General features: G+C 43.3%; 2 protein-coding genes across 2 annotated transcripts; both read right to left on the bottom strand.

The window, feature by feature from the left end:
• Window positions 1-9751: 9751 nt before the first annotated feature.
• LOC122649482 lies at window positions 9752-10168 on the bottom strand. The gene has a single exon (XM_043842664.1). The coding sequence runs from the start codon at window positions 10166-10168 to the stop codon at window positions 9752-9754; it is 417 nt and encodes a 138-aa protein (XP_043698599.1).
• Window positions 10169-10744: 576 nt separating this feature from the next.
• LOC122649475 lies at window positions 10745-11929 on the bottom strand. Its single transcript, XM_043842652.1, has one exon. It carries the CDS (start codon window positions 11927-11929, stop codon window positions 10745-10747), a length of 1185 nt encoding a protein of 394 aa, XP_043698587.1.
• Window positions 11930-19936: the final 8007 nt, after the last annotated feature.

Below are 19936 nucleotides of genomic sequence, written 5' to 3'. Positions count from 1 at the left end.
AAGAATAATTTTGCTGCTGAATTTTCAGATGCTATACAGGGCCTATCTTGGGCCAAATCCCTGAATATTCACAAACTTTAGCTGGAGTGTGATTCAAATGCTGTCTTTATTCTCCTTTCAAAAGGGTTGGTTCCTTGGATTGTTCATCAAGAGTGGTTCTCGCTTCAATCCTTCTTGCTCTCCATTGATTGGCGCGTGTCACATTGCTATCGGGAAGCTAATCCTATGGAGGATTATCTTGCAAAGTCAGCTGCAAAAGAAGAGAAAACTTCTACAATGATTTCATTCCCTAATTCTATTGTCTCAGAACTTAGGATAAATGCTCAATGCAGATCGAGATTTCGTATATGCTGATGGTTCTGTTTTGTATTGTGATTTGGTGTTAAGTGGCTTCCTTCTGTGAAGCCTTTTCTTTGGTTTCTCTTTGTATATTCCCTCTTTTTTCTAATACAAATTACATTTTAGCAAAAAAAGCTGACATAGAACAGGCTAAGAGAAAAGAAGAAAAGTACTAGCGCCACTGGAATCTTGGCCTTCCCTGAGCAACAAACCTAAGATCCTCTCCAACTGAAGCAGGCCAATTATCAATAGGAGATGATAATTCAAACAATCAGTGGTTTATAAAGATAATCTACTATAGTGTGGTTTCTGCAAGAGAGTCGGTCATGTCTTTAGCAACTGCAAGGAGCAATTGGAGGTGGAGGCTAAGAAAGTCACGAAGTTCAAGGTAGTGGTGATTGACGAGGACAATGTTTCGAATGCTGGTAGCCTGGGCTCTTCGGCTAACCCTCTCCCAGCAAATGAAGTGTAGGGTGGCTCTCCTCAAGGCTCCTCTAGAGTCCCTGATTCTCTTGTTGGTGTTCGTCTGGTGATTCATGCAGTGGTGGCTCTGGTGGTGGGTGAGGCTGAGGACGCTGTTGAGGGTGGCGATCATTTTTTGGAAAGAAATCTTGAGGAGGAAGGAATCCCTGGACATTCCAATTCTATTAGCCTTAATCTAGAAAGATATCCCCCTCATCCGTGTAGTGGGGAGGAAGTGTTGGGGAGTGATATGAGGGAGGACCACGTGGTGACTGGTCAGGGTGTATCCCCCTCTCTAAGAGAGGTGACTTTCTTCGAACGAAATGGCGTGAGCGGTGCTAGGATTGGAAATCATCCTTCCAAGTCCACTATGATTCCTTAAAGCTTGCGGCAGTTTTTGAACTCATCTCCCAGGTTTGGTTCTAAAATTGGTCCGGGTTATGGATCGGATCGGGCTAGCTTATTCAACGTGGATCATGGTCGGTCTGGTGCTCCTTGGGGCGGGTCAGCAACTGGTGCTTGTGTTAGCCCAACCAGTGGGGGTAGACATGGAAGGGGTGCAGCGCAAGTGCAATCTATTGGCACTGGTTTGGTGCCAATTGATGATTGTGATTTGGAAGTTGTTCTTCATGTTGAGGACTCCCATGTTGTGGAAGAAATAGCTGAGATGTCCTTCTTAAATGGCACGGTGGTGCATACGAAGGAAACTACTACTATTGATGAAGCTTTTATTTTGGCGGAGGAGGAGAGTAGGGCACCTCCCATGCAGCGCAGAGGTAGGTTGGCGTCGCAAGTGGACCATTAGGGTCGCAAACGTTTGGAACGTTTGGCAGAGAAATCTTCTAGTATGCAATGAAAGTGCTCTTCTGGAATATTAGAGGTAGTAGAAAGAAGGCGGGCTATTTGGCGATTGTGTCTATTCTATCGTATCTCTGTCCGGATTTGTTTTGTTTGGCTGAGCCAAAGGTTGAGGTTAGTAGATTCCCAGTTTTTTTTTTTCAATAAATTGGGTTACTCAGTAGATCTTATTCATAACTTGCGCTCGGATTCTATCCTGAACCTTTGGGTCTTGTGGAAGTTGGGCCTGCAGTGCCCATCTATTATTTATGTGTCCGAGTAACAAATCTCCATGTCTGTCATCTAGAATGGGGGTTTGGTTTTTAATATGGTCGTTCATGCCAGTTGCTTTCGAGCATATCGGTGGGAGCTTTGGATGGATTTGATTAACCTCAATTTGGTTTCTGAGCCGTGGCTTGTTATTGGTGACTTTAATGCTACCTTGCTTCTGAAGAGAAGAGAGGGCCTAGGACTTTCTCTGTGGGTTCGGCTATGGAGTTTGGTGCTTGGGTGGATTCCTGTAGTCTCATCTCTATTCCCTCTTTTGGGAAAAGGTTTACTTGGTCCAACAACAGATCTAGGGGTCGCGTGGAGGCCATGTTGGATCGTAGTTTTGGTACCTCCAATTGGTTCGACATCTTCCAATCCTTCTCTCAGCGGGTTTTACCCCACGTGGCGTTGGATCATTCCCCTCTTTTTATTGCTTATGAGTCTTTGTGTAAGCCTAAGAATGCCCCTTTTTGGTTCCATAATTTCTGGATGGATAAACCTGAATTCTTTGAGGTGGTTAAGCAGTCCTGGAGGCAGCTGGTGATGGGTTCTCTTATTTTTATTTTGAGCCAGAAATTAAAGAGACTCAAACCGGTTTTGAGAGTGTGGTCTCGTGAAGCTTTCCCAAATCTCATCTTGGCTGTGAAGGAGGCTAAATTTGAGTTAGAAGAGGGGCAAGACATATTGGATATTTGTGGTGTAAATGACTTCTTGTATGGTCAGGAAGTAGATGCTAAAACTAGATATCTGTCAGCTTTGGATAACAGTGAAAAGCTTTGGAAAGAAAAATCCAGAAATTAATGGCTTAAAGAGGGTGACCCGCAACTCAAAATTCTTTCACCTTTCTGCAGCTATAAGGAGAGCTAAAAATCAGATTAGATGCCTTAAAATGAGAGATGGTGCTTTTGTTTCGGACCCTACAGGTGTGGCTAATTGTGTGAGCAAATACTTTGAAGACTTTCATAAGGATGTTCCACTGGTTGAGCACTTGGAAATCCTTGATGGCATTCCCCATGTGTTGGATGCAGAGGATAGGGTTGCCTTGGATCGTGTTCCTAGTCCTATTGAAGTGAAGGCGGCGGTGTGGGACCTTGACCCAAACAGCTCGCCTGGTCCTGATAGTTTCCATGGTTCTTTCTTTAGACGGTGTTGGGATGTGGTGGGAAGCGATGTGGGGAACGCGGTGGTTAATTTCTTCTAGGAGGGAATTATGCCAAAAGGGGTTAATAATTGCTTTATTACCCTTATTCCTAAGCTGGAGAATGGTATATCCCTGGACAAGTTTCGGTCTATCTGTATGGGGAACTTCTTCTACAAAATTATCTCTAAAATCTTGGCGAATAGGTTGGGTGTGTTTCTTCCTCACCTTATCTCTGAGGAGCAGGGTGCGTTTCAAAACGGTAAAGTCATATCCACAAATATCTGCTTGGCCTTCGAGCTGAGTAATCTTATGCATAAGACGGTCAAGGTGGTGGCATTGACCTTAAGCCGGATGTGCAAAAAACCTATGACTCTCTTTCTTGGGAGTTACTGTTCTTGGTGATGCGAAGCTTTGGCTTTAGTGATCGATGGTTTCTTTGGCTTCACACCTTGTTGTCGTCTACTAGAATCTTTGTCTTTGTAAACGGAGGCCCAATTGGTTTCTTTGGTATGGAAAGAGGGCTGGGTCAAGGTTGTCACACCCTGAACCACCCCCTAGGTGGGTCGGGCGGGTAACCTGGATGTTGAACCACATCCGTCGAAACTCCAGGATCCGGAAGCAAACACTACTCAGCAGGCACACACCACATTTACAATTTATAATTGGAAATAGAGTGCAATGGAAGATAAAGTGTTATATTTACATAAAAGAGCTACCAAAGTACATTGTCCAACAATAGCTCACCACCCATAGTACTTCCATACCTACATTGTTTAACAGAGGATCACCTCACAGAAACTCATAACAACTACAAACATGACCTTTTCATAGCCGAACAACATAAATCAAAATACATGAAAGTTGCATCTGTAAGCTATACAAAAGAAAAGTGCCATACAGCTATCCACAAAAAGAATGTTCTATGAACATCAAAAAGAAAGGACAGCCACCATCAAAAAAGCTCCTCCAACCTAATCCTGTGCACCCGCATCAAAGGGATCACCTCTGTAGGGGTCCACATCAGAATGTTCACGATCACCATCACCATATTGTCCATAAGGATCCTCCCACTCAGGGTAATGTGCACCTGCAAAATCATCTAAAAGAAACAATCCACGAGGGATGAGCTCCATCGAGCCCAGCAAATGACATAAGTTCATGCAAGCAGGTACAACCATTACAATCATCAATCTACATGCTGGGTTCAAGTTTATTACTCTAGTCCACCTAACATCACAGCTAAGTCACTAGGTATATGCTACTTGCAATGACTCGAACAACAACCTCAGTCGCTACTTTATCGATCCTCGATTGCTACCTTAATCATTACGGGTGGAACCCGTGCTAGGATCAGGAGCACCGACTCCCTCCCTTGGCAGACCCCAAGTTAACCACGTCAACCTGACCTGGCATGTGGTACCCTCTGCTATTCAGGAAGCCATAATCACCCAACACATTCACCCCTGTTGGGAAGGGCTGTAGCATAAGGGTATGTTTGCCTACCCCAATGGTCTACATGATAAGTATGAGTTGAGTGGTGTCAACCATATCCCATTCTACGGGCTACCACAAACCTCATTTTCAGTATGAATTACATGGTGCTCCCGCAGCCCATACTATGGCTCACCATGCCTTTCATTTCCAAGCCTTCTATTACGGCATCTAAACTAATAATTCACATAGTATGCATTTCATTCAATAATTATTTATCAACATGTTCGTATCCACAATTCACAATTTCATTTGTAATTCTAATATCCAAAAGCAAGTAATTAGCAATATAGCACAGATGTCAATAATAAAAGAGATTTTGTTATCTTCAACAAGTTCACATGGTCACACCTACAAGAATGATCCGATATCCACTCACCTTGGCCGTAATCTGCCAGATCTAAAGACTACTGGCCTGTAAGAGTGCACGGATACGCGTCGCTGGGTGGACAATCAAAGCCTAGGTAAATAAATAGAAAAATTACATCAATACACACTGAATTATCCCACGTGACCAGGGGTGTCCTTGGTCAATCCCCCAGACCAAAGCTAGACCCAAAACTACCATGATAGCAGTAGTGGTCGATTGGCACTGGTCTATCCAATGGACCAGTGGCAATGTACCAGTAGGCTCCTGTGGCCAGAACCATAAGGGGTTTGAGGAAATAGTCCCTAAAGGGTTCCTAGGTACTATTTTAGGTAATTGCAGGGGTTAGGGTCATGTTCTTCATCAATGGTTTACACTGGTGGATTGGACTGGTCTATCCAATGGACCAGTGGCAATGAACCAGTGGGGGTTTCGGATACAGACTTGAAAAGGGTTCACACCAGGGGTATTAGATGATACTATAGTAGTTCTAACAATGGTTTGGCTCATAGATCCATGCCAGATATGAGTTTGGTTGCCCGAGGCCTGTCCCGGGATACCAGATTGGCCCAAAATAGAGCTCTAGTGCATTATTTTGGTTGAGACTTCATGTGAGGCCCTATGCAGGGTATCATAGACCTAAGAGAAAGCCTGGGATAACACAGGTTTCAATTTACAGTACTGGTCAATTGGCACTGGTCTGTCCAATCGACCAGTGCAATGGACCAGTGCAAGTTCAGTCCGAGAATTTAAATGTCTAAGCTATTTAAGCTTAGATCCGAGGATCAACAGCATGCATGGATGATCAAAGAACATTATTGGGTTCCATGCATGATATCCAACATGTACATGATGGAAAAACTAACATGCATGGTGATGTTGGGTTATCTAACTTGCATGGTCATCATCCATGGCTGCTCATACATAAACCTTTAGAATTAGAATGGAAGAGGTTCTACCAGCTTCAGAACATCACTGTGATGCTCATTAAGTTGGGGATTCATCATGCATTAAGAGAAAAGTGAGCCATGCATCATGGGTTTTACTCTAAGCTTAATATAGACATGAAAATTAGTCATCTAAAGCTGGAAGTGACAGACACAACATGCATTTATGGTGATAATAGTAGATGAGAGGTCAAGCATGACAGATTTGCACATGCATGCCAAGATCCTAGAGATTAGGCTAAAAATACATGGTCTAAACTGTTAAGCTGTGTGATTCATGGCTGTGCTACATGGATTCTGAAATCAAATCATTCATGGAGGCTTAAGAATTACAGGATATATAGAGAGTTAGCACCCTACCTTGGCAGTCCAAGTTCAAGGATGAATTCAAGCCTTCCTTTCCTCTTCTTCTCCTCTCTTTCTCCTTCTCCCTCTCTTCTTTCTCTCCAATGAAATAAGCAAAGGAGGCTTCTTGGTTCCAAGGCTGGCTTATATATAAGCCCAACCACTAAGGGCTGTTTGCCTAAAATAGTTTCTATGGAGAATGCATTTTTAGAATTCATTCTAAAATGCAATTGGCTTCAAATGGTCCCCATATGCTCACATTGCTTGGGTAATGCCCCCACAAGTCATTTCAGGCACGAGGAGGTGATCCGGGGTGCAAAACATTAGGCCCTACACATCTGTTATGGATTTTGAGCAGTACCGCAGTACTGGTCGATCCAACTGGTTGATCCAATAGACCAGTAGGTAAATCCTTACTATTTTTGCACCTGGGCCCCACCAAGGTCTGTGCCACGCCAAGGACATTGTCCTTGCACCATTTGTGGTCATTACTCCCAGTTTAAAACATTTATAATGAATTTTAAATCCTCTTTTTATTAGGCAATGGCTGTACCTTAGGTCGTCCATCAATTTGTGTATGGAACAGCAACACAAGTCTAGTAGCTGCCTCTGGATGGGTAGGTTTGACATCATTGGCTATTCCCCATCAAAAATGATCATCGGGTTGGTGCACCACTTGTTGCTAGCGGGTAGGACCCAGGATCCATCCGGTTTCGGACCTACATTCAGAGTTCGAGTCAGGGTCCGTGCATAGATGTAACATCCTTCCCCCCTTACAAGAATTTTGTCCTCAAAATTGACGTACCTTGTAAGCTGAAAAGGTGAGGGTATTCTTTATGCATTTCTTCTTCTTTTTCCCACGATGCCTCCTCGGGGGTGTGATTTCTCCATCGAACCCTGACATGAGTAATGGTTCAGTTGCGGAGCTTATGTCCCTTCCGAGCCAGGATCTCTTCAGGTTGCTCCACGTAGGTTAAGTCAGCGTCAAGATGTACAGGTTCAGCCGAAAGTACATGTGTCGGGTTGGTGATATACTTCTTTAGCATCGACACGTGGAACACATTATGTACACCTTCGAAGGTCAGAGGTAGAGCTAGCCGGTATGCTACTGATCCAACTCTTGTTAGGATTTCATATGGACCAATATACCTCAGGCTCAATTTCCCCTTTTTGCTAAAGCGCGCGACACCTTTGGTTGGTGATACTTAAAGAAATACTTTTTCACCGACTGTGAACTCAATATCCTTTCTTCTATTATTAGCGTAGCTCTTTTGCCTTAATTGAGCCTCTTTGATCTTTTCTCTAATCATGTCCACCTTCTCACATGTGACCTGTACTAACTCCGGGCCTATCATGCGTCGTTCTCCAACTTCATCCCAGTAGAGAGGCGTGTTGCATTTCCTCCCATATAGTGCTTCGTAGGGTGCCATTCCAATGGTGGAATGGTAACTGTTATTGTAAGAAAATTTTATCAGGGGAACATGCGAGTCCCATCCTTCATCTCTAAGGTACATGCCCTGAGCATATCTTCCAATGTCTGTATGGTTCGCTCAGATTTCCTGTCGGTCTGAGGGTGGAAGGCAGTACTTAGGTTTAACTGAGTGCCCATAGCTTGTTGAAGACATCTCCAAAATCTGGAGGCTAACCTAGGGTCTCGATCAGATATGATGCTGACTAGTACACCATGAAGATGAACCACACCATCGATGTATAGCTGGGCCAGCTTGTCCAACGAATAAGTAACCTTTATAGGAATAAAGTGGGCCGATTTTGTCAATCTATCAACAATCACCCAAATTATGTTCATGCCCTTCTTTGTAAATGGTAGACCAGTCACAAAATCCATGGTAATGTGATCCCACTTCCACTCAGGGACTGGTAATGGCTGCAACAACCCCTGCGGTCTGTGCCTTTCCGCCTTTATCTATTGGCAGGAGAGGCATTCCGAAAGGTATAGTGCCATGGTTTCCTTCATCCCGATCCACCAGTAATACCCCTTCAGATCCTTGTACATCTTTGTGCTGCCCGGGTATATGGAGTAGGGTGAATTATGGGCTTCTTTGAGTATCCGATTCTGCACATCATAATCGGCTGGGACACACAGCCAATCTCTAAATTTCAGCGCTCCATCACTAGCAATCGAGAAGTCCGGATCCTCCCAAGTTCCTTGTTGAATGCCTCTAATAATCTTCTACACCTTCGGATCTCTTGGTTGTTTTTCTATTATCTCATCTCTGATTGATGGTTGGACATCCAAGGCTGCCAACAATACTGCTGTCCCATCAATCATTAGTTCCAAATCAAACTTTATGGCTTCCTCAATCAATTTCTCACTAACAGCTAGAGAGGCAAGGGATTGTGTCTGGGCCTTCCTGCTTAGTGCGTCTACGACTACGTTGGCCTTTTTGGGTTGATATTGTATGTCACAGTTGTAGTCCTTTACAAGCTCCAACCATCTTCTCTGTCTCATGTTTAGATCCTTCTGCGTGAAGAAATACTTCAGGCTCTTGTGGTCGCTGAAGATTTTGCTTTTCTTGCCATATAGATAATGCCACCAAATTTTCAAGGCAAATACCACTGCCGCTAACTCTAGGTCGTGAGTGGGGTAGTTCTTCTCATGTTCCTTTAGTTGCGTTGATGTGTAGGCGACCACCTTCCCTCTTTGCAAAAAACACAACCCAAGCCAGTTCTAGATGCATCTACGTACACAGTCATGCCACTTGTGCCATCAGGGATGGTCAAAACCAGAGCTGACACCAATAATCTTCTAAGCTCACAAAAACTCTTCTCACATGCATCCGACCATTCAAACTTTATTCAAACTTTGCTCCCTTCCTGGTTAGCCGGGTCATGGGTGTTGATATTCGTGAGAAATTTTTTATGAATCGGCGGTAGTAATCGGCCAGTCCCAAGAAACTACAGATTTTCGTGGCATTCTTCGGGGTCTCCCATTCAAGGACCGCCTTGACCTTTCCGGGGTCGACTTTAATGCCCTTACTTGAGACTACATGTCCCAGGAACCCTATCTAGCGAAGCCAAAATTCACACTTGTTGAACTTCGTGAACAGTTGGTGTTCTCTTAGCCGTTACAGTACGAACCTCAGGTGGCATGCATGTTCCTCTGCATTCTTCGAATAAATTAAAATGTCATCTATGAAGACTATGACATACTTGTCTAGAACGTCGTGAAACACCTTATTCAACATGTCCATGAACGCTACAGGGGCATTTTTCAGTCCGAAGGACAACACCAAAAACTTGTAGTGTCCGTACCTCGTTCTGAACGCAATCTTATGGATATCACTGCTTTTGATCCTCGGCTGGTGATACCCGAATCTGAGGTCAATCTTTGAGAAAACACTTGCACCTTGCAGCTGATCGAATAGGTCATCGATGCGTGGCAACGGGTATCGGTTCTTGATGGTAAGTTTGTTCAGTTCCCGATAATCAATGCACATACACATACTTTCGTCCTTCTTCTTTACAAACAGGACCAACGCCCACCAAGGTCTGTGCCACGCCAAGGACATTGTTCTTTAATAGATCCTACAACTAAATTTGTAACTCCTTCAGCTCTATAGGCGCCATACGATACGGTGCTTTAGACACCGAGGCTGCCCCAGGAATCAGATCTATTGCAAATTCCATTTCTCTCTCTGTTGGCAGTTGAGTTAGGTCTTCGGGAAACACATCAGGAAATTCCTGAACTACATCTAACTCCTCCAATGGTTTTACCTTTGCTTTTATATCCATAATTGTAGCCAGATATCCTTGGCACCCTTCATCCAGTAACTTCTTCGCTTGGAGTGCGGATATCGTCACCTTCTTGGGCTTCCTCACAGGTTCACTTTTGTAGGTAAATTCATCTCCTTCCTTAAGCTTAAACACGATCTTCCTTTCCACACACATGACAGTTGCTCCGTGAGCAGACAACCAGTCCATTCCTAGGATTACATCAAAATCCTTCATGTTAAACTTGATTAAACATGCCATCAAGTTTCACCCGTAAATTTCTATGGGACAAGCATCGAATACCTCTTTCAAACTTATTACACTTTCGACTGGGGTGCTCACTGTAAACTCGTGCCCTATATTTCTTGGAGTTATGTTCATTCTACTTGCAAAGATATTAGAGACAAAAGAGTGTGATGCGTCGGAATCAAATAGCACATATGCAGGGATGGACGCTAGGTTTAGAGTACCTAAGTTTGAATTAAGATAATGATGCAATCAAAGATCTACCCTACACCATATAACTTATCTAAACTTGATTTGACGGTTCTCTTGGAAAAATACTTGTCATTACTTCTGGATCCGCTTCTGCTTCGTCGTTGGTCAGTGCATACACTTTCCCTTGGGTCCGGCCGTCTTGGTGTTGGTAGGCCCGACCAGATGATTGGAGTCTTGAGGGTATGTTGTTTTTTCAATGCACACAGTCTCTTTCAAAATGACCAGGCTGACCACATCTGAAACATTGAATGGGATCGGTAGATTGGGAAGGAGGCATAGAACTGGTAGTTTGAGAAGAAGCTTAACTTGCTTGGCTTACCGTCGACCACGGAGTCTGGACAGATGTTGTAGTTTGACCAGAAGCCGGATGAACATACTGATTTGACTGGTTATAGGCCGAATGGTATGGTTGCAAATTTTGGCCTGCTTCTGGCCGTCGGTACTACAGTAGACTGGGGCCGCCAGGTTTCTTGAAAGTCTTGTTAGGCCAATTGTAATTCTGGAAATTACTAGGCCTTTAGATGATCCTTGCGATGCAGTCGACTTATCCTTCAGTCTGTCTTCAACAGTCTTTGCCTTACCAACCATCCGAGCATAGGTTTCAATCTCCATAATTGACAACATAGCCCCTATTTCAGGTTTAAGTCCTTTCTCAAACTTCTTGGTCTTGCTTGCCTCATTCCTCAAGTGATCTGGTGCAAAATGGAGCAGATCTTCAAACTGTTGTTGGTATTCTAGTACTATCTTTGATCCTTTTGTAAGGACAGAGAACTCTGCTTCCTTTCTATCTCTGAGGCTTTCAGGGAAGTAATTCTTAAAGAACACTTCTTTAAATTGGTCCCATGTTGGGTCAGGATGAGTTGCCTCGAGATTTGGCCGAGCTGATTTCCACCATGCCGTGGCTTCATTTTGCAACTGGTACCCAGCGCATATCAGTTTCTGAGCGTTGGTACATTCTAGCACTTCAAAAGCCTTCTCCAAGGCACTAATCCACCTCTCAGGCTGTAGTGAATCAGATTCAACCTTAGAGAAAGATGGAGGGTGGAGTCTCTTAAACTTCTCCATCACTTTAGCAGTGGAGTTTTCTAGTGTAACCTGGGGCACAAGAGGAGGAAAGTTTGGAGGGAGGTTAGGTTGTTGCGCAGCTCTCTGCTTCGTGGCAGCCATGAGTTGTGTGTTCATGCTGGTCATCAGCTCTTGTTGTTGTTGTTGAATTTGCAGTTGAACTTGCTGCTGTTGTTGCATGGACTGCATCATAGTAGCCATTATTGCAGAGATCTCTCCGGCGGTCATAATTGGTGGAGGTGGGGGTACTTGAGCTGGAGGGATCACAGGTGCTGAAGGAACCTCGTGAGTTCGGGGAGGAGGGACTTCACGCATGCTCCCAGAGGTAGCAGATGTTTCAATGGTCGGGCCCGTATCACTTGATGGTCTCGCTTCTCGTACGAAATGAGATTGTTCCTCGCTACGAGCTCTCTTGTTTTCCCTTGTACTAACCATGACTACTTTCTAGAAAGAGAGTGGAGGTAATGTGCTTGTTACGTATACATTACATTCTATGTGTATATATATTTATTTCTGTACATATATATTTTTTTTTATATTTTTACTAAAGTAATCACACATCATTATTGCACACATATATATACACATTTCTATATTACCAATGCATCTTGCATTTTACTATAAGCATGCCCATGTGTTTAAGTATAGGTACACACATCCTTTTTTTTTTTTTTTCCAGGTACCTGAACTCAGCAAGCTAGACCCTGGAGTCACTATTCGGTCATATATGCGTGCAGGTCCAAGTAAAAGATACCATCTCTAGCTTGTTCTGCCAACGTGAGGAAAAACTCTCGTTCCTCAATCCTACAGACTTCAGCCCAGTCTAGGTGTTCTCTTAGCACTCTCTTGGCTGCAGCCCTAATTGCATGGATTCTGGCTAGCCTTTTCCTTAATTTCCTAAGGTAATGCATGCTGCTAGAATTTTGCTAAGTCCAAGCAACACGACCATTACCTGTCATAGGAAAACAGCCGTTAGTTTTCTATGGATGGTCTATTCTATGATAGGTTATTGGTCCCAAATGCTTATCAGTTCCTACAAAAACAAATACAATTACAGTAGCATAACAACATACATATATATGGTCTTACACAACCATAACAATTTCAGCCTAGTACACAATTGGGGCTTACATACCCAATTTAATTTAAATTACCCATTCCCCAGGTATTTTATAAGCGGTTTACTATGGCCATCCATAAAAGAATTTTTTTTTTTTTGGTCCTATTTTAGAACAGATGGATACATTAAAACTGCTCACTCATAAGCTTCTATGTACATATGCTACATGCATTTACCCCTCTATTTCTTTTTTTTTTTATAGCTAATTATTCAAACATGCATTTTTTTTTATTCGTGCATATGTTTTTTTTTTCAAATGAAAAAGTTGCAAAACCTAGATTCTTTTGCCATGTTTACTGTAGAATTCTTTTTTGAATTTCTGTTGCTGACCTACTACTGGTCCTTTGGCACTGGTCGATCCAATCGACCAGAGAATCAGGCAGAATTTAAACCCAAATCGTGGTTCATTTCTCTCAAACCCATTCTCTGTTTTGATTGAGGAGAAACTCCAGGAACGACTGGAGAGGCTTGAAGCACTCAACCCCCACCATTCCCAACGGTTTCCAAGGATTCTTGGATCCAACTTTCTAGATTCAAGGTGAGTTCTCATGAGAAACCAAAAATTTCTTCCAAATTCCTGCTATTTCATTCTTTTCCCCCTCTATTTCTCCCAAATAGACCTAGGGTTTTACATTCCTACTAGTTTTCTTCAATTTCAAATGCAAATCTTTGTAATCTTGGGGTTCTTTGGCATGATTCTCATGGACATTTATGCCCCTTGCTAGTTTTCTTCAATTTCAAATGCAAATCTTTGTAATCTTAGGGTTCTTTGGCATGATTCTCATGGACATTCATGCCCCTTGCTGCAGTTTTTTTTTTCTTCTTGCTCTCTCTATGTAACCTAAGGTTTGCATCTCTACATAAATCCATCATTCAAATGCATAGTTGTGTGAGCCAAGGGTTCTTTTGCCTATTAGTACATATGTTGTTTTTTTTTTTTTTTTCCTTTGTGAGTTGATAAATCCATGCTCCCTTGCTGTTTTTATTTTTCTTTTTGTTTTGATTCCATCATGTTCCCAACTCAAATGCTTGTTTTTTTTTTTTTTTTGTTCTATCAGTGATCTAAGGGTTCTTTAGCCTATTATTATTAAAGAAAAAAAATTCTTTTTAAATATCTATGCCACATTGCGGCTGTATTTTTTTTTTTTTCTTATGGCATTCCTGTTTTCTCTTTTTTTTTTTTTAGATGTCTGCATGCCTTACTCAAAGCAAGGGCAAGGAAATTGCAGCCAGCAAGCGCCAAAGAATTGAATTTGAGTCTTCAGCATCAGAACCCCCATCTCTAGAGTCTGAGGAACACTCTTCAGAGCATGAGTTATCTTCGGAAGAGGGTGAGTATGATGAGTTCTGGTTCTTCTGCTACTAGCATGCTCGAGATTGGAGGAGCTTCCAAGATAAGAAGATCGAGAATGGGAAAGTAGTGAAGGTAGAGGACTTCCCACAGTTCAAGGTCTATGAGAGGTTCAATGCATTGGGTTGGGCTCCAATGCTTAACCTTGAGCTTCCTTGTTATCCTAACCTTGTTAGGCATTTTTATTGCAACCTCAGGCTAGCTGGTGAGGATGAGTGCCAGGGCTATGGCCTTGTAAGTTTGGTGAAAGGAGTCAAGTTAGTATTTAATTGCGCCGATTTAGCCACCATACTTCACGTAGCCAATAGAGGCTCCAGACTCTACTGTAGGCCCAGGGCTGACACTAGTGAGAACTTTCCCATGGAGATCCGCAGTCATATGTTTAAGGCGTTGACTGGCAAGGAGGACTTTCCAAGTTCAGAAGTTGATTTTAAGCCATCAGCCCAGTTATTGAGCTAGTGTGTTCAGTACAACATCTGCCCCAAGGGCGGAAATAGGCGAGGGGTTTCCGTACTCCGGGCCTTTGTTACTTTTTGCTTGTATAAGGCAGGCACAGGGAAAGTTCTAGAAATTTTCCTGCCATATCTGATCATGGAAGTGATGATGTGTCACACCAGACACCCGTCAGGCGGCAATCTGCCATATGGTAGGCTCTTATCCCAGGTGTTCAGGCACTTTGGGGTTGATTTCACTGGTGAGGTTGAAGGTGGGGAGGGCAAGACTCCAATTAACAGAACTACAATCAAGAAGATGGGTTTATTGGATGCCCCAGGGAGCGATGATGAGGATGGAAATGCTGGTCAAATAGATGCTCCAAAAGCTACTGATCCACATGCAAAAGACCTCCCAGGTGCAGAGCAGTTCACCGGCTCAACCTCTCAGGCAGCACCTCCATCTTCAGAGACTTACAGCGTGAGGGACATGATGATGGAGCTACGATCTATGGGTGGTCAGCTTAGAGAGCTTTCTACCACGATGCAGCAGGGTTTCTCGTCACTTGGTGGTAGGGTGAGTACCATCGAGCAGAGGTTGGACTTTTGGGATGCACATTTTTTAGTTGATTCGTATCCACCTCAGCCACCACCCGATCTAGCTCAGCAGTAGTTTCGCTTTGTCTCTACTAGAAATCTCTAGGACTTTACTTTATAGTTGCCTTCTACCTTTCTGGCTTGCTAATTGTATTTATTTATTTTTTTTAAACTTTCCTAGTATGTAGTTTGGGAAGTAGTACTTCCAGTATTTTGATGTAGTGGCTTAATGCCCCCTTTAGATATTATAGAAATCGAAGTTATGGACTTGAATGAATTTTCCTATTATGTAATTCTATTTTCTCGTTGTCTATCTATTCTAATGTTCTTATTTTTCTCACATCTAGTTTACTTTTAAACCTATTTCTGTTGTCTATGAGTTTAGAGAGCTTCTCGCTCTGATACCACTCTGTCACACCCTAAACCACCCCTAGGTGGGTCTGGCGGGTAACCCGGATGTCAAACCACATCCGCCGAAACTCTAGGATCTGGAAGCAAACACCACTCAGCAGACACACACCACCTTTACAATTTATAATTGGAAACAGAATGCAATGGAAGCTAAAGTGTTATATTTACATAAAAGAGCTATCAAAGTACACTGTCCGACAGTAGCTCACCACCCACAGTACTACCATAACTACATTGTTTAACAAAGGATCACCTCACAGAAACTCATAACAACTACAAGCATGGCCTTTTCATAGCCCAGCATCATAAATGGGTGTATAGGATTAAGCGGAAAGCATATGGCATGATCGAGCTTTTTAAGGCCCGTCTTGTTGCTAAAGGGTTTTATCAGCAGCAAGGCCTAGATTATGATGAAACTTTTAGCCCAGTTATCAAGCCCACAATAATTCACACCGTCCTCACTATGGCTATATCCAATGGTTGGGCCATTCGTCAGCTTAATGTTCAAAATGCCTTCTTACATGGCATTCTTAATGAAGAAGTCTACATGGCCTAGCCTCAAGGGTTTGAAGATTCCAGTCGGCCCACCCATGTCTATAAATTACATAAGTCTTTATATGGGCTTAAACAGGCCCCTCGGGCTTGGTTCAGTCGTCTCTCTCAGTTTTTACTTGGGACTGGTTTTTGGGCATCACAGATTGATCCATCTTTATTTATTTACAAATAGGGCCACACGGCAACTTATGTTCTGGTCTATGTAGATGACATACTGGTTACAGGGAACCTACCCACACATATCACCACTCTACTCTAACAGCTTGCTTCAGAGTTCTCAATCTAGGACATTGGTCGCTTGAGCTTTTTTCTGGGTATTGAGGCTACATACTAGCCAGATGGGGTTATTCTTTCTCAATCCCGATACATTATAGATCTGCTACAGTGAGCTGGCATGGATGACTACAAACCAGTCCTCACACCAATGGCCACCACCATTAAAGCCTCCTTTGTAGGGGGTGTCGCATTCTCAAATCCGACTTAATACAGGTCTATAGTTGGTACACTTCAGTACATCACCCTCACTCGCCCTAATCTGGCCTTCTCAGTAAATCGGGTGTGCTAGTTTATGCATAACCCAACTGAAGAACATTGGTCCATGGTGAAACGGATTCCACGCTACCTCAAATACACAATTAAGGACTTCACATCACCAAATCATCTTCTCAGGATCTTCAGGCGTTCACTGATTGTCAAATTTGCCACTGACTAGCTGGGAATTTGAAGGAAGAACAGGAAACCCCAATCATCCAAGCACACTGTTGAGCATCACACCACTAGCTGACCCTATGAGAATGACCTCCTACATATGTGCTAGGTGGTGGATTGTAGTTCCATGGTATTGCACTGCACACAGCATAATGTATAGCCTGGACTCTAGGTAATCTCTCTCCTCCTCATAAATGTGGGGCCACACCTAAAATGGGGTGCATTTAACCCTGGATGAGGTGTAGGTACAAGGCCTAAACCCTAGGCCAAACCCCTGTGCAAGCCCCATTGTGATATAGCTTTGCTGTATTCTGTGGGTGATGCACTAGGCGATGCACACATCACCCAGTGAATCACCCAGAGTGGTAAAAATGAGTATTTTAATCAGTAAATGTGTGGGGACCACCCATACTGGCCATAGGCATCCTCCATAGGTTGATGGGAGTCTTGGGAACCACCACATACCCTTGGACCCTTGTGGACCCCACTAAAGTGCCCAGAATGATTGAGAATCAATCTAATAATGCATTCTTAGAATGGACCTAAGCTGCCAAAAAGGCCTCACTAGGGGCTGGTCTATAAATAGGGGACCCCAGTCCTAAAATAGAACCTTATGTCACTGCTCAAACCGTGGGAAGGGAGAGCAGAGAGAAAAGAGAGAAAAGAGAAGGAGAAGAAGAAGGAAGGAAGGAGAAGAAAGGGAAGAACTTACCCCTGCCTCCAAGCTCTGCTCTAGCAGCTTGCCAAGCCAGTTCAGGTATAAAAAGCCATGTCTTTACCTGCTGCTATACTGCTGTTACTATTCTTCTCCATGGATCGTAGTGTTTTGGTAGCATTTTTGGTCATGGACAGCCCAGATCATCTGGGGGCTGCCATGTACCACCTCAGATCCAACATGCAAACATGTTGCATGGAAGATCTGAGGGATATTCATGTATTTTTAATGCTGTTTTGTTCCTGAGACTAAAGCTTGTCTCTATGCTAGACTGCACTACACTGTTGCACTAAGAATAGGCAGTCTGGGCATGGATTTGTGCACACAGGCTGCTCTCAGCCTAACCCTGTGTTGCAACACCCTCAGACCACCCTACTTTACGTAGGATCACCCTTTTATGCAGCCCAATCCATGCCCATATCCTGGAACACAGCTGGGTTACTATTCCCCAGGCTGTCTGGGCAGCTCTTGGCTGCCAAGTGGTGGGCCCTGGTCATAATCCATGTGGACCACTGCAAACTACTCCACATGGGGTCCACAATGACCTAAAATGCATAAGGGGTCGACCATGGCACTTCCTATGGTGCAAAACCAAGAAATTGAGCCTGTTCACGTTCTAAACAGGCTCTGGGCGATGCACACATCACCCAGTACAAAGCCCAGAGAATTAAACAGGGCTGATATGCAGATCTAACCATGGGGGTTTCCACCAATGGACTATGAATAGTGTAAGGAGGTGGTGAATGACCAAAATACTCCTCCTCACATTTATCCATATTTATTTGTACCTTGGGTACCCAAGTGGGCCCCATAGGGCTTGGAAACCCTGTCTGTGTTGGTTCAGCAGCACTGTTGACCTAGGGACTGTATTATAAGACTGCTGGGACCTTGAACCATGTACTATAGTGGTAAAACACCGTACTGACCCTAAACCACATTCTCCGGATGATGCACCGAGACATAGGCCTAAAGCCCAGTGCAAGGCCCAGAGAATTCTAAGTGATATCAGGCTGAGCACCGAGTCAGACCAGTGAGTCTAGATCAACACTAGGACATCCAAGGACAATTTTAAATATTAATAACACATGTCTGATTTGACACTTTAGGATTTGACCCTGCGCTCGAGGTGTATTGCCAGACTGCAGTCGAAACTGAGACTACAACTGATCTTATAGAACCAGGCCAAGGTAAGTGCAATGTCATTGTGTATGTACGTGTAACATGAATAATATATTGAAATTAAACCTTTATGATATTAATACTGTGATACATGTTTAGTTCAAATCTCATAAAATTCATTACAACACTATGTTGACTGTTGGACAACTCTACTTGAATATTCTGTGTTGATTGTGAATGCTAGACTAGATGTCGTAGTCGGCTTGGAAATGAGGCCTATGGTAGCCTGTAGAATTGGATGCGGTTGACACCACCCGACTCATACGATGCCATATAGACATAGGGTTAGAGTTTCATCACCTGTGCTACGCACCCTTGGCAACAGGGGTTAAGGTGTTGGATGCCTATGAGAGCGACCGTATATATGAGTTATATGCCGGGCTTTAAGCCAGAAAAGAAAAGAAATGTGATTATGAGCTATATGCCGGGCTTAAAGCCAGAAAAGAAAAGAAATGTGATTATGAGCTATATGCCGGGCTTTAAGCCAGAAAAGAAAAGAAATGTTATTATGAGCTATATGTCGAGCTTTAAGCCAAAAAAGAAAAGAAAAGAGAAAAAGGGACGGTTTCCTCACAGGTTAATCATAGAGGGCTGGTCGGGCTGACCTTGGTGAATAAATGCGGGAGCTGACTGATCCACTTCGACAACTCAATGGGTATATCATGGTAAGGGGTTAAAAGCCCGCACTAGGGATACATGTATTAGGGATTGTAGTAGCACTAACCTGCCCTAATTGTGATGTTAGGTGGCTAATAATAACTGGACTGCATTTTCATGTAGGATCCATATGATTGTGGTTGCATATGCATGCATGATGATATATTTTACTCACGGGCTCAGTGGGGCTCACACTCTGTTATATATGCTTTTCTATTAGATGATTGTACAGGTGGATGTCATTGTGGCGGGGAGGCCTCATTATGCAAAGGAGAGCCTTGGTGGTTATGACCACATTGGTGTGGGCCCCAACGAAGGTTGTGCCGATGGTCCTAGTGTTCTCAATGACTATTGAGGACTAACCCGTGAAGGGTGTTGATATGGATGCTGATGCTACTCTTTGTTTTGGGGACTCCTTTTTGACTTTGTCAGGAGTTTATCCCCATTTCTGTTTTTAGTCTTTCTTCCTTTCTTTTTGGGGCTCGAGTTGTCTCACCCTATATGCATATTTTCCTTTTATTTCAGCTAATGTATTTAGTCTCTCTTACTGTTCAATTTGTGGGTGTGAAAGAGGGAATGATTCAGATATAACAATCATTTCCTATACTGCTACGCTTCTTTTACCTTTAATGAAATTATAGTTTTTGCTTCACTCTGAGTTTACATGTGGTAATACTATGAATGTGTGTTTGTGAATGTACTAACTTCTTCAAGATCC

The sequence above is a fragment of the Telopea speciosissima genome, chromosome 1 (genome assembly GCF_018873765.1).
Source record: "Telopea speciosissima isolate NSW1024214 ecotype Mountain lineage chromosome 1, Tspe_v1, whole genome shotgun sequence".
NCBI classification, from domain to species: Eukaryota; Viridiplantae; Streptophyta; class Magnoliopsida; order Proteales; family Proteaceae; genus Telopea; species Telopea speciosissima.
This window is presented reverse-complemented; position numbering and strand designations above follow the sequence as displayed.

Coding starts and splice junctions, on each gene's coding strand:
- LOC122649482 (XM_043842664.1), bottom strand. CDS start 10,168: ATGAAGGATTTTGATGTAATCCTAGGAATGGACTGGTTGTCTGCTCAC.
- LOC122649475 (XM_043842652.1), bottom strand. CDS start 11,929: ATGGTTAGTACAAGGGAAAACAAGAGAGCTCGTAGCGAGGAACAATCT.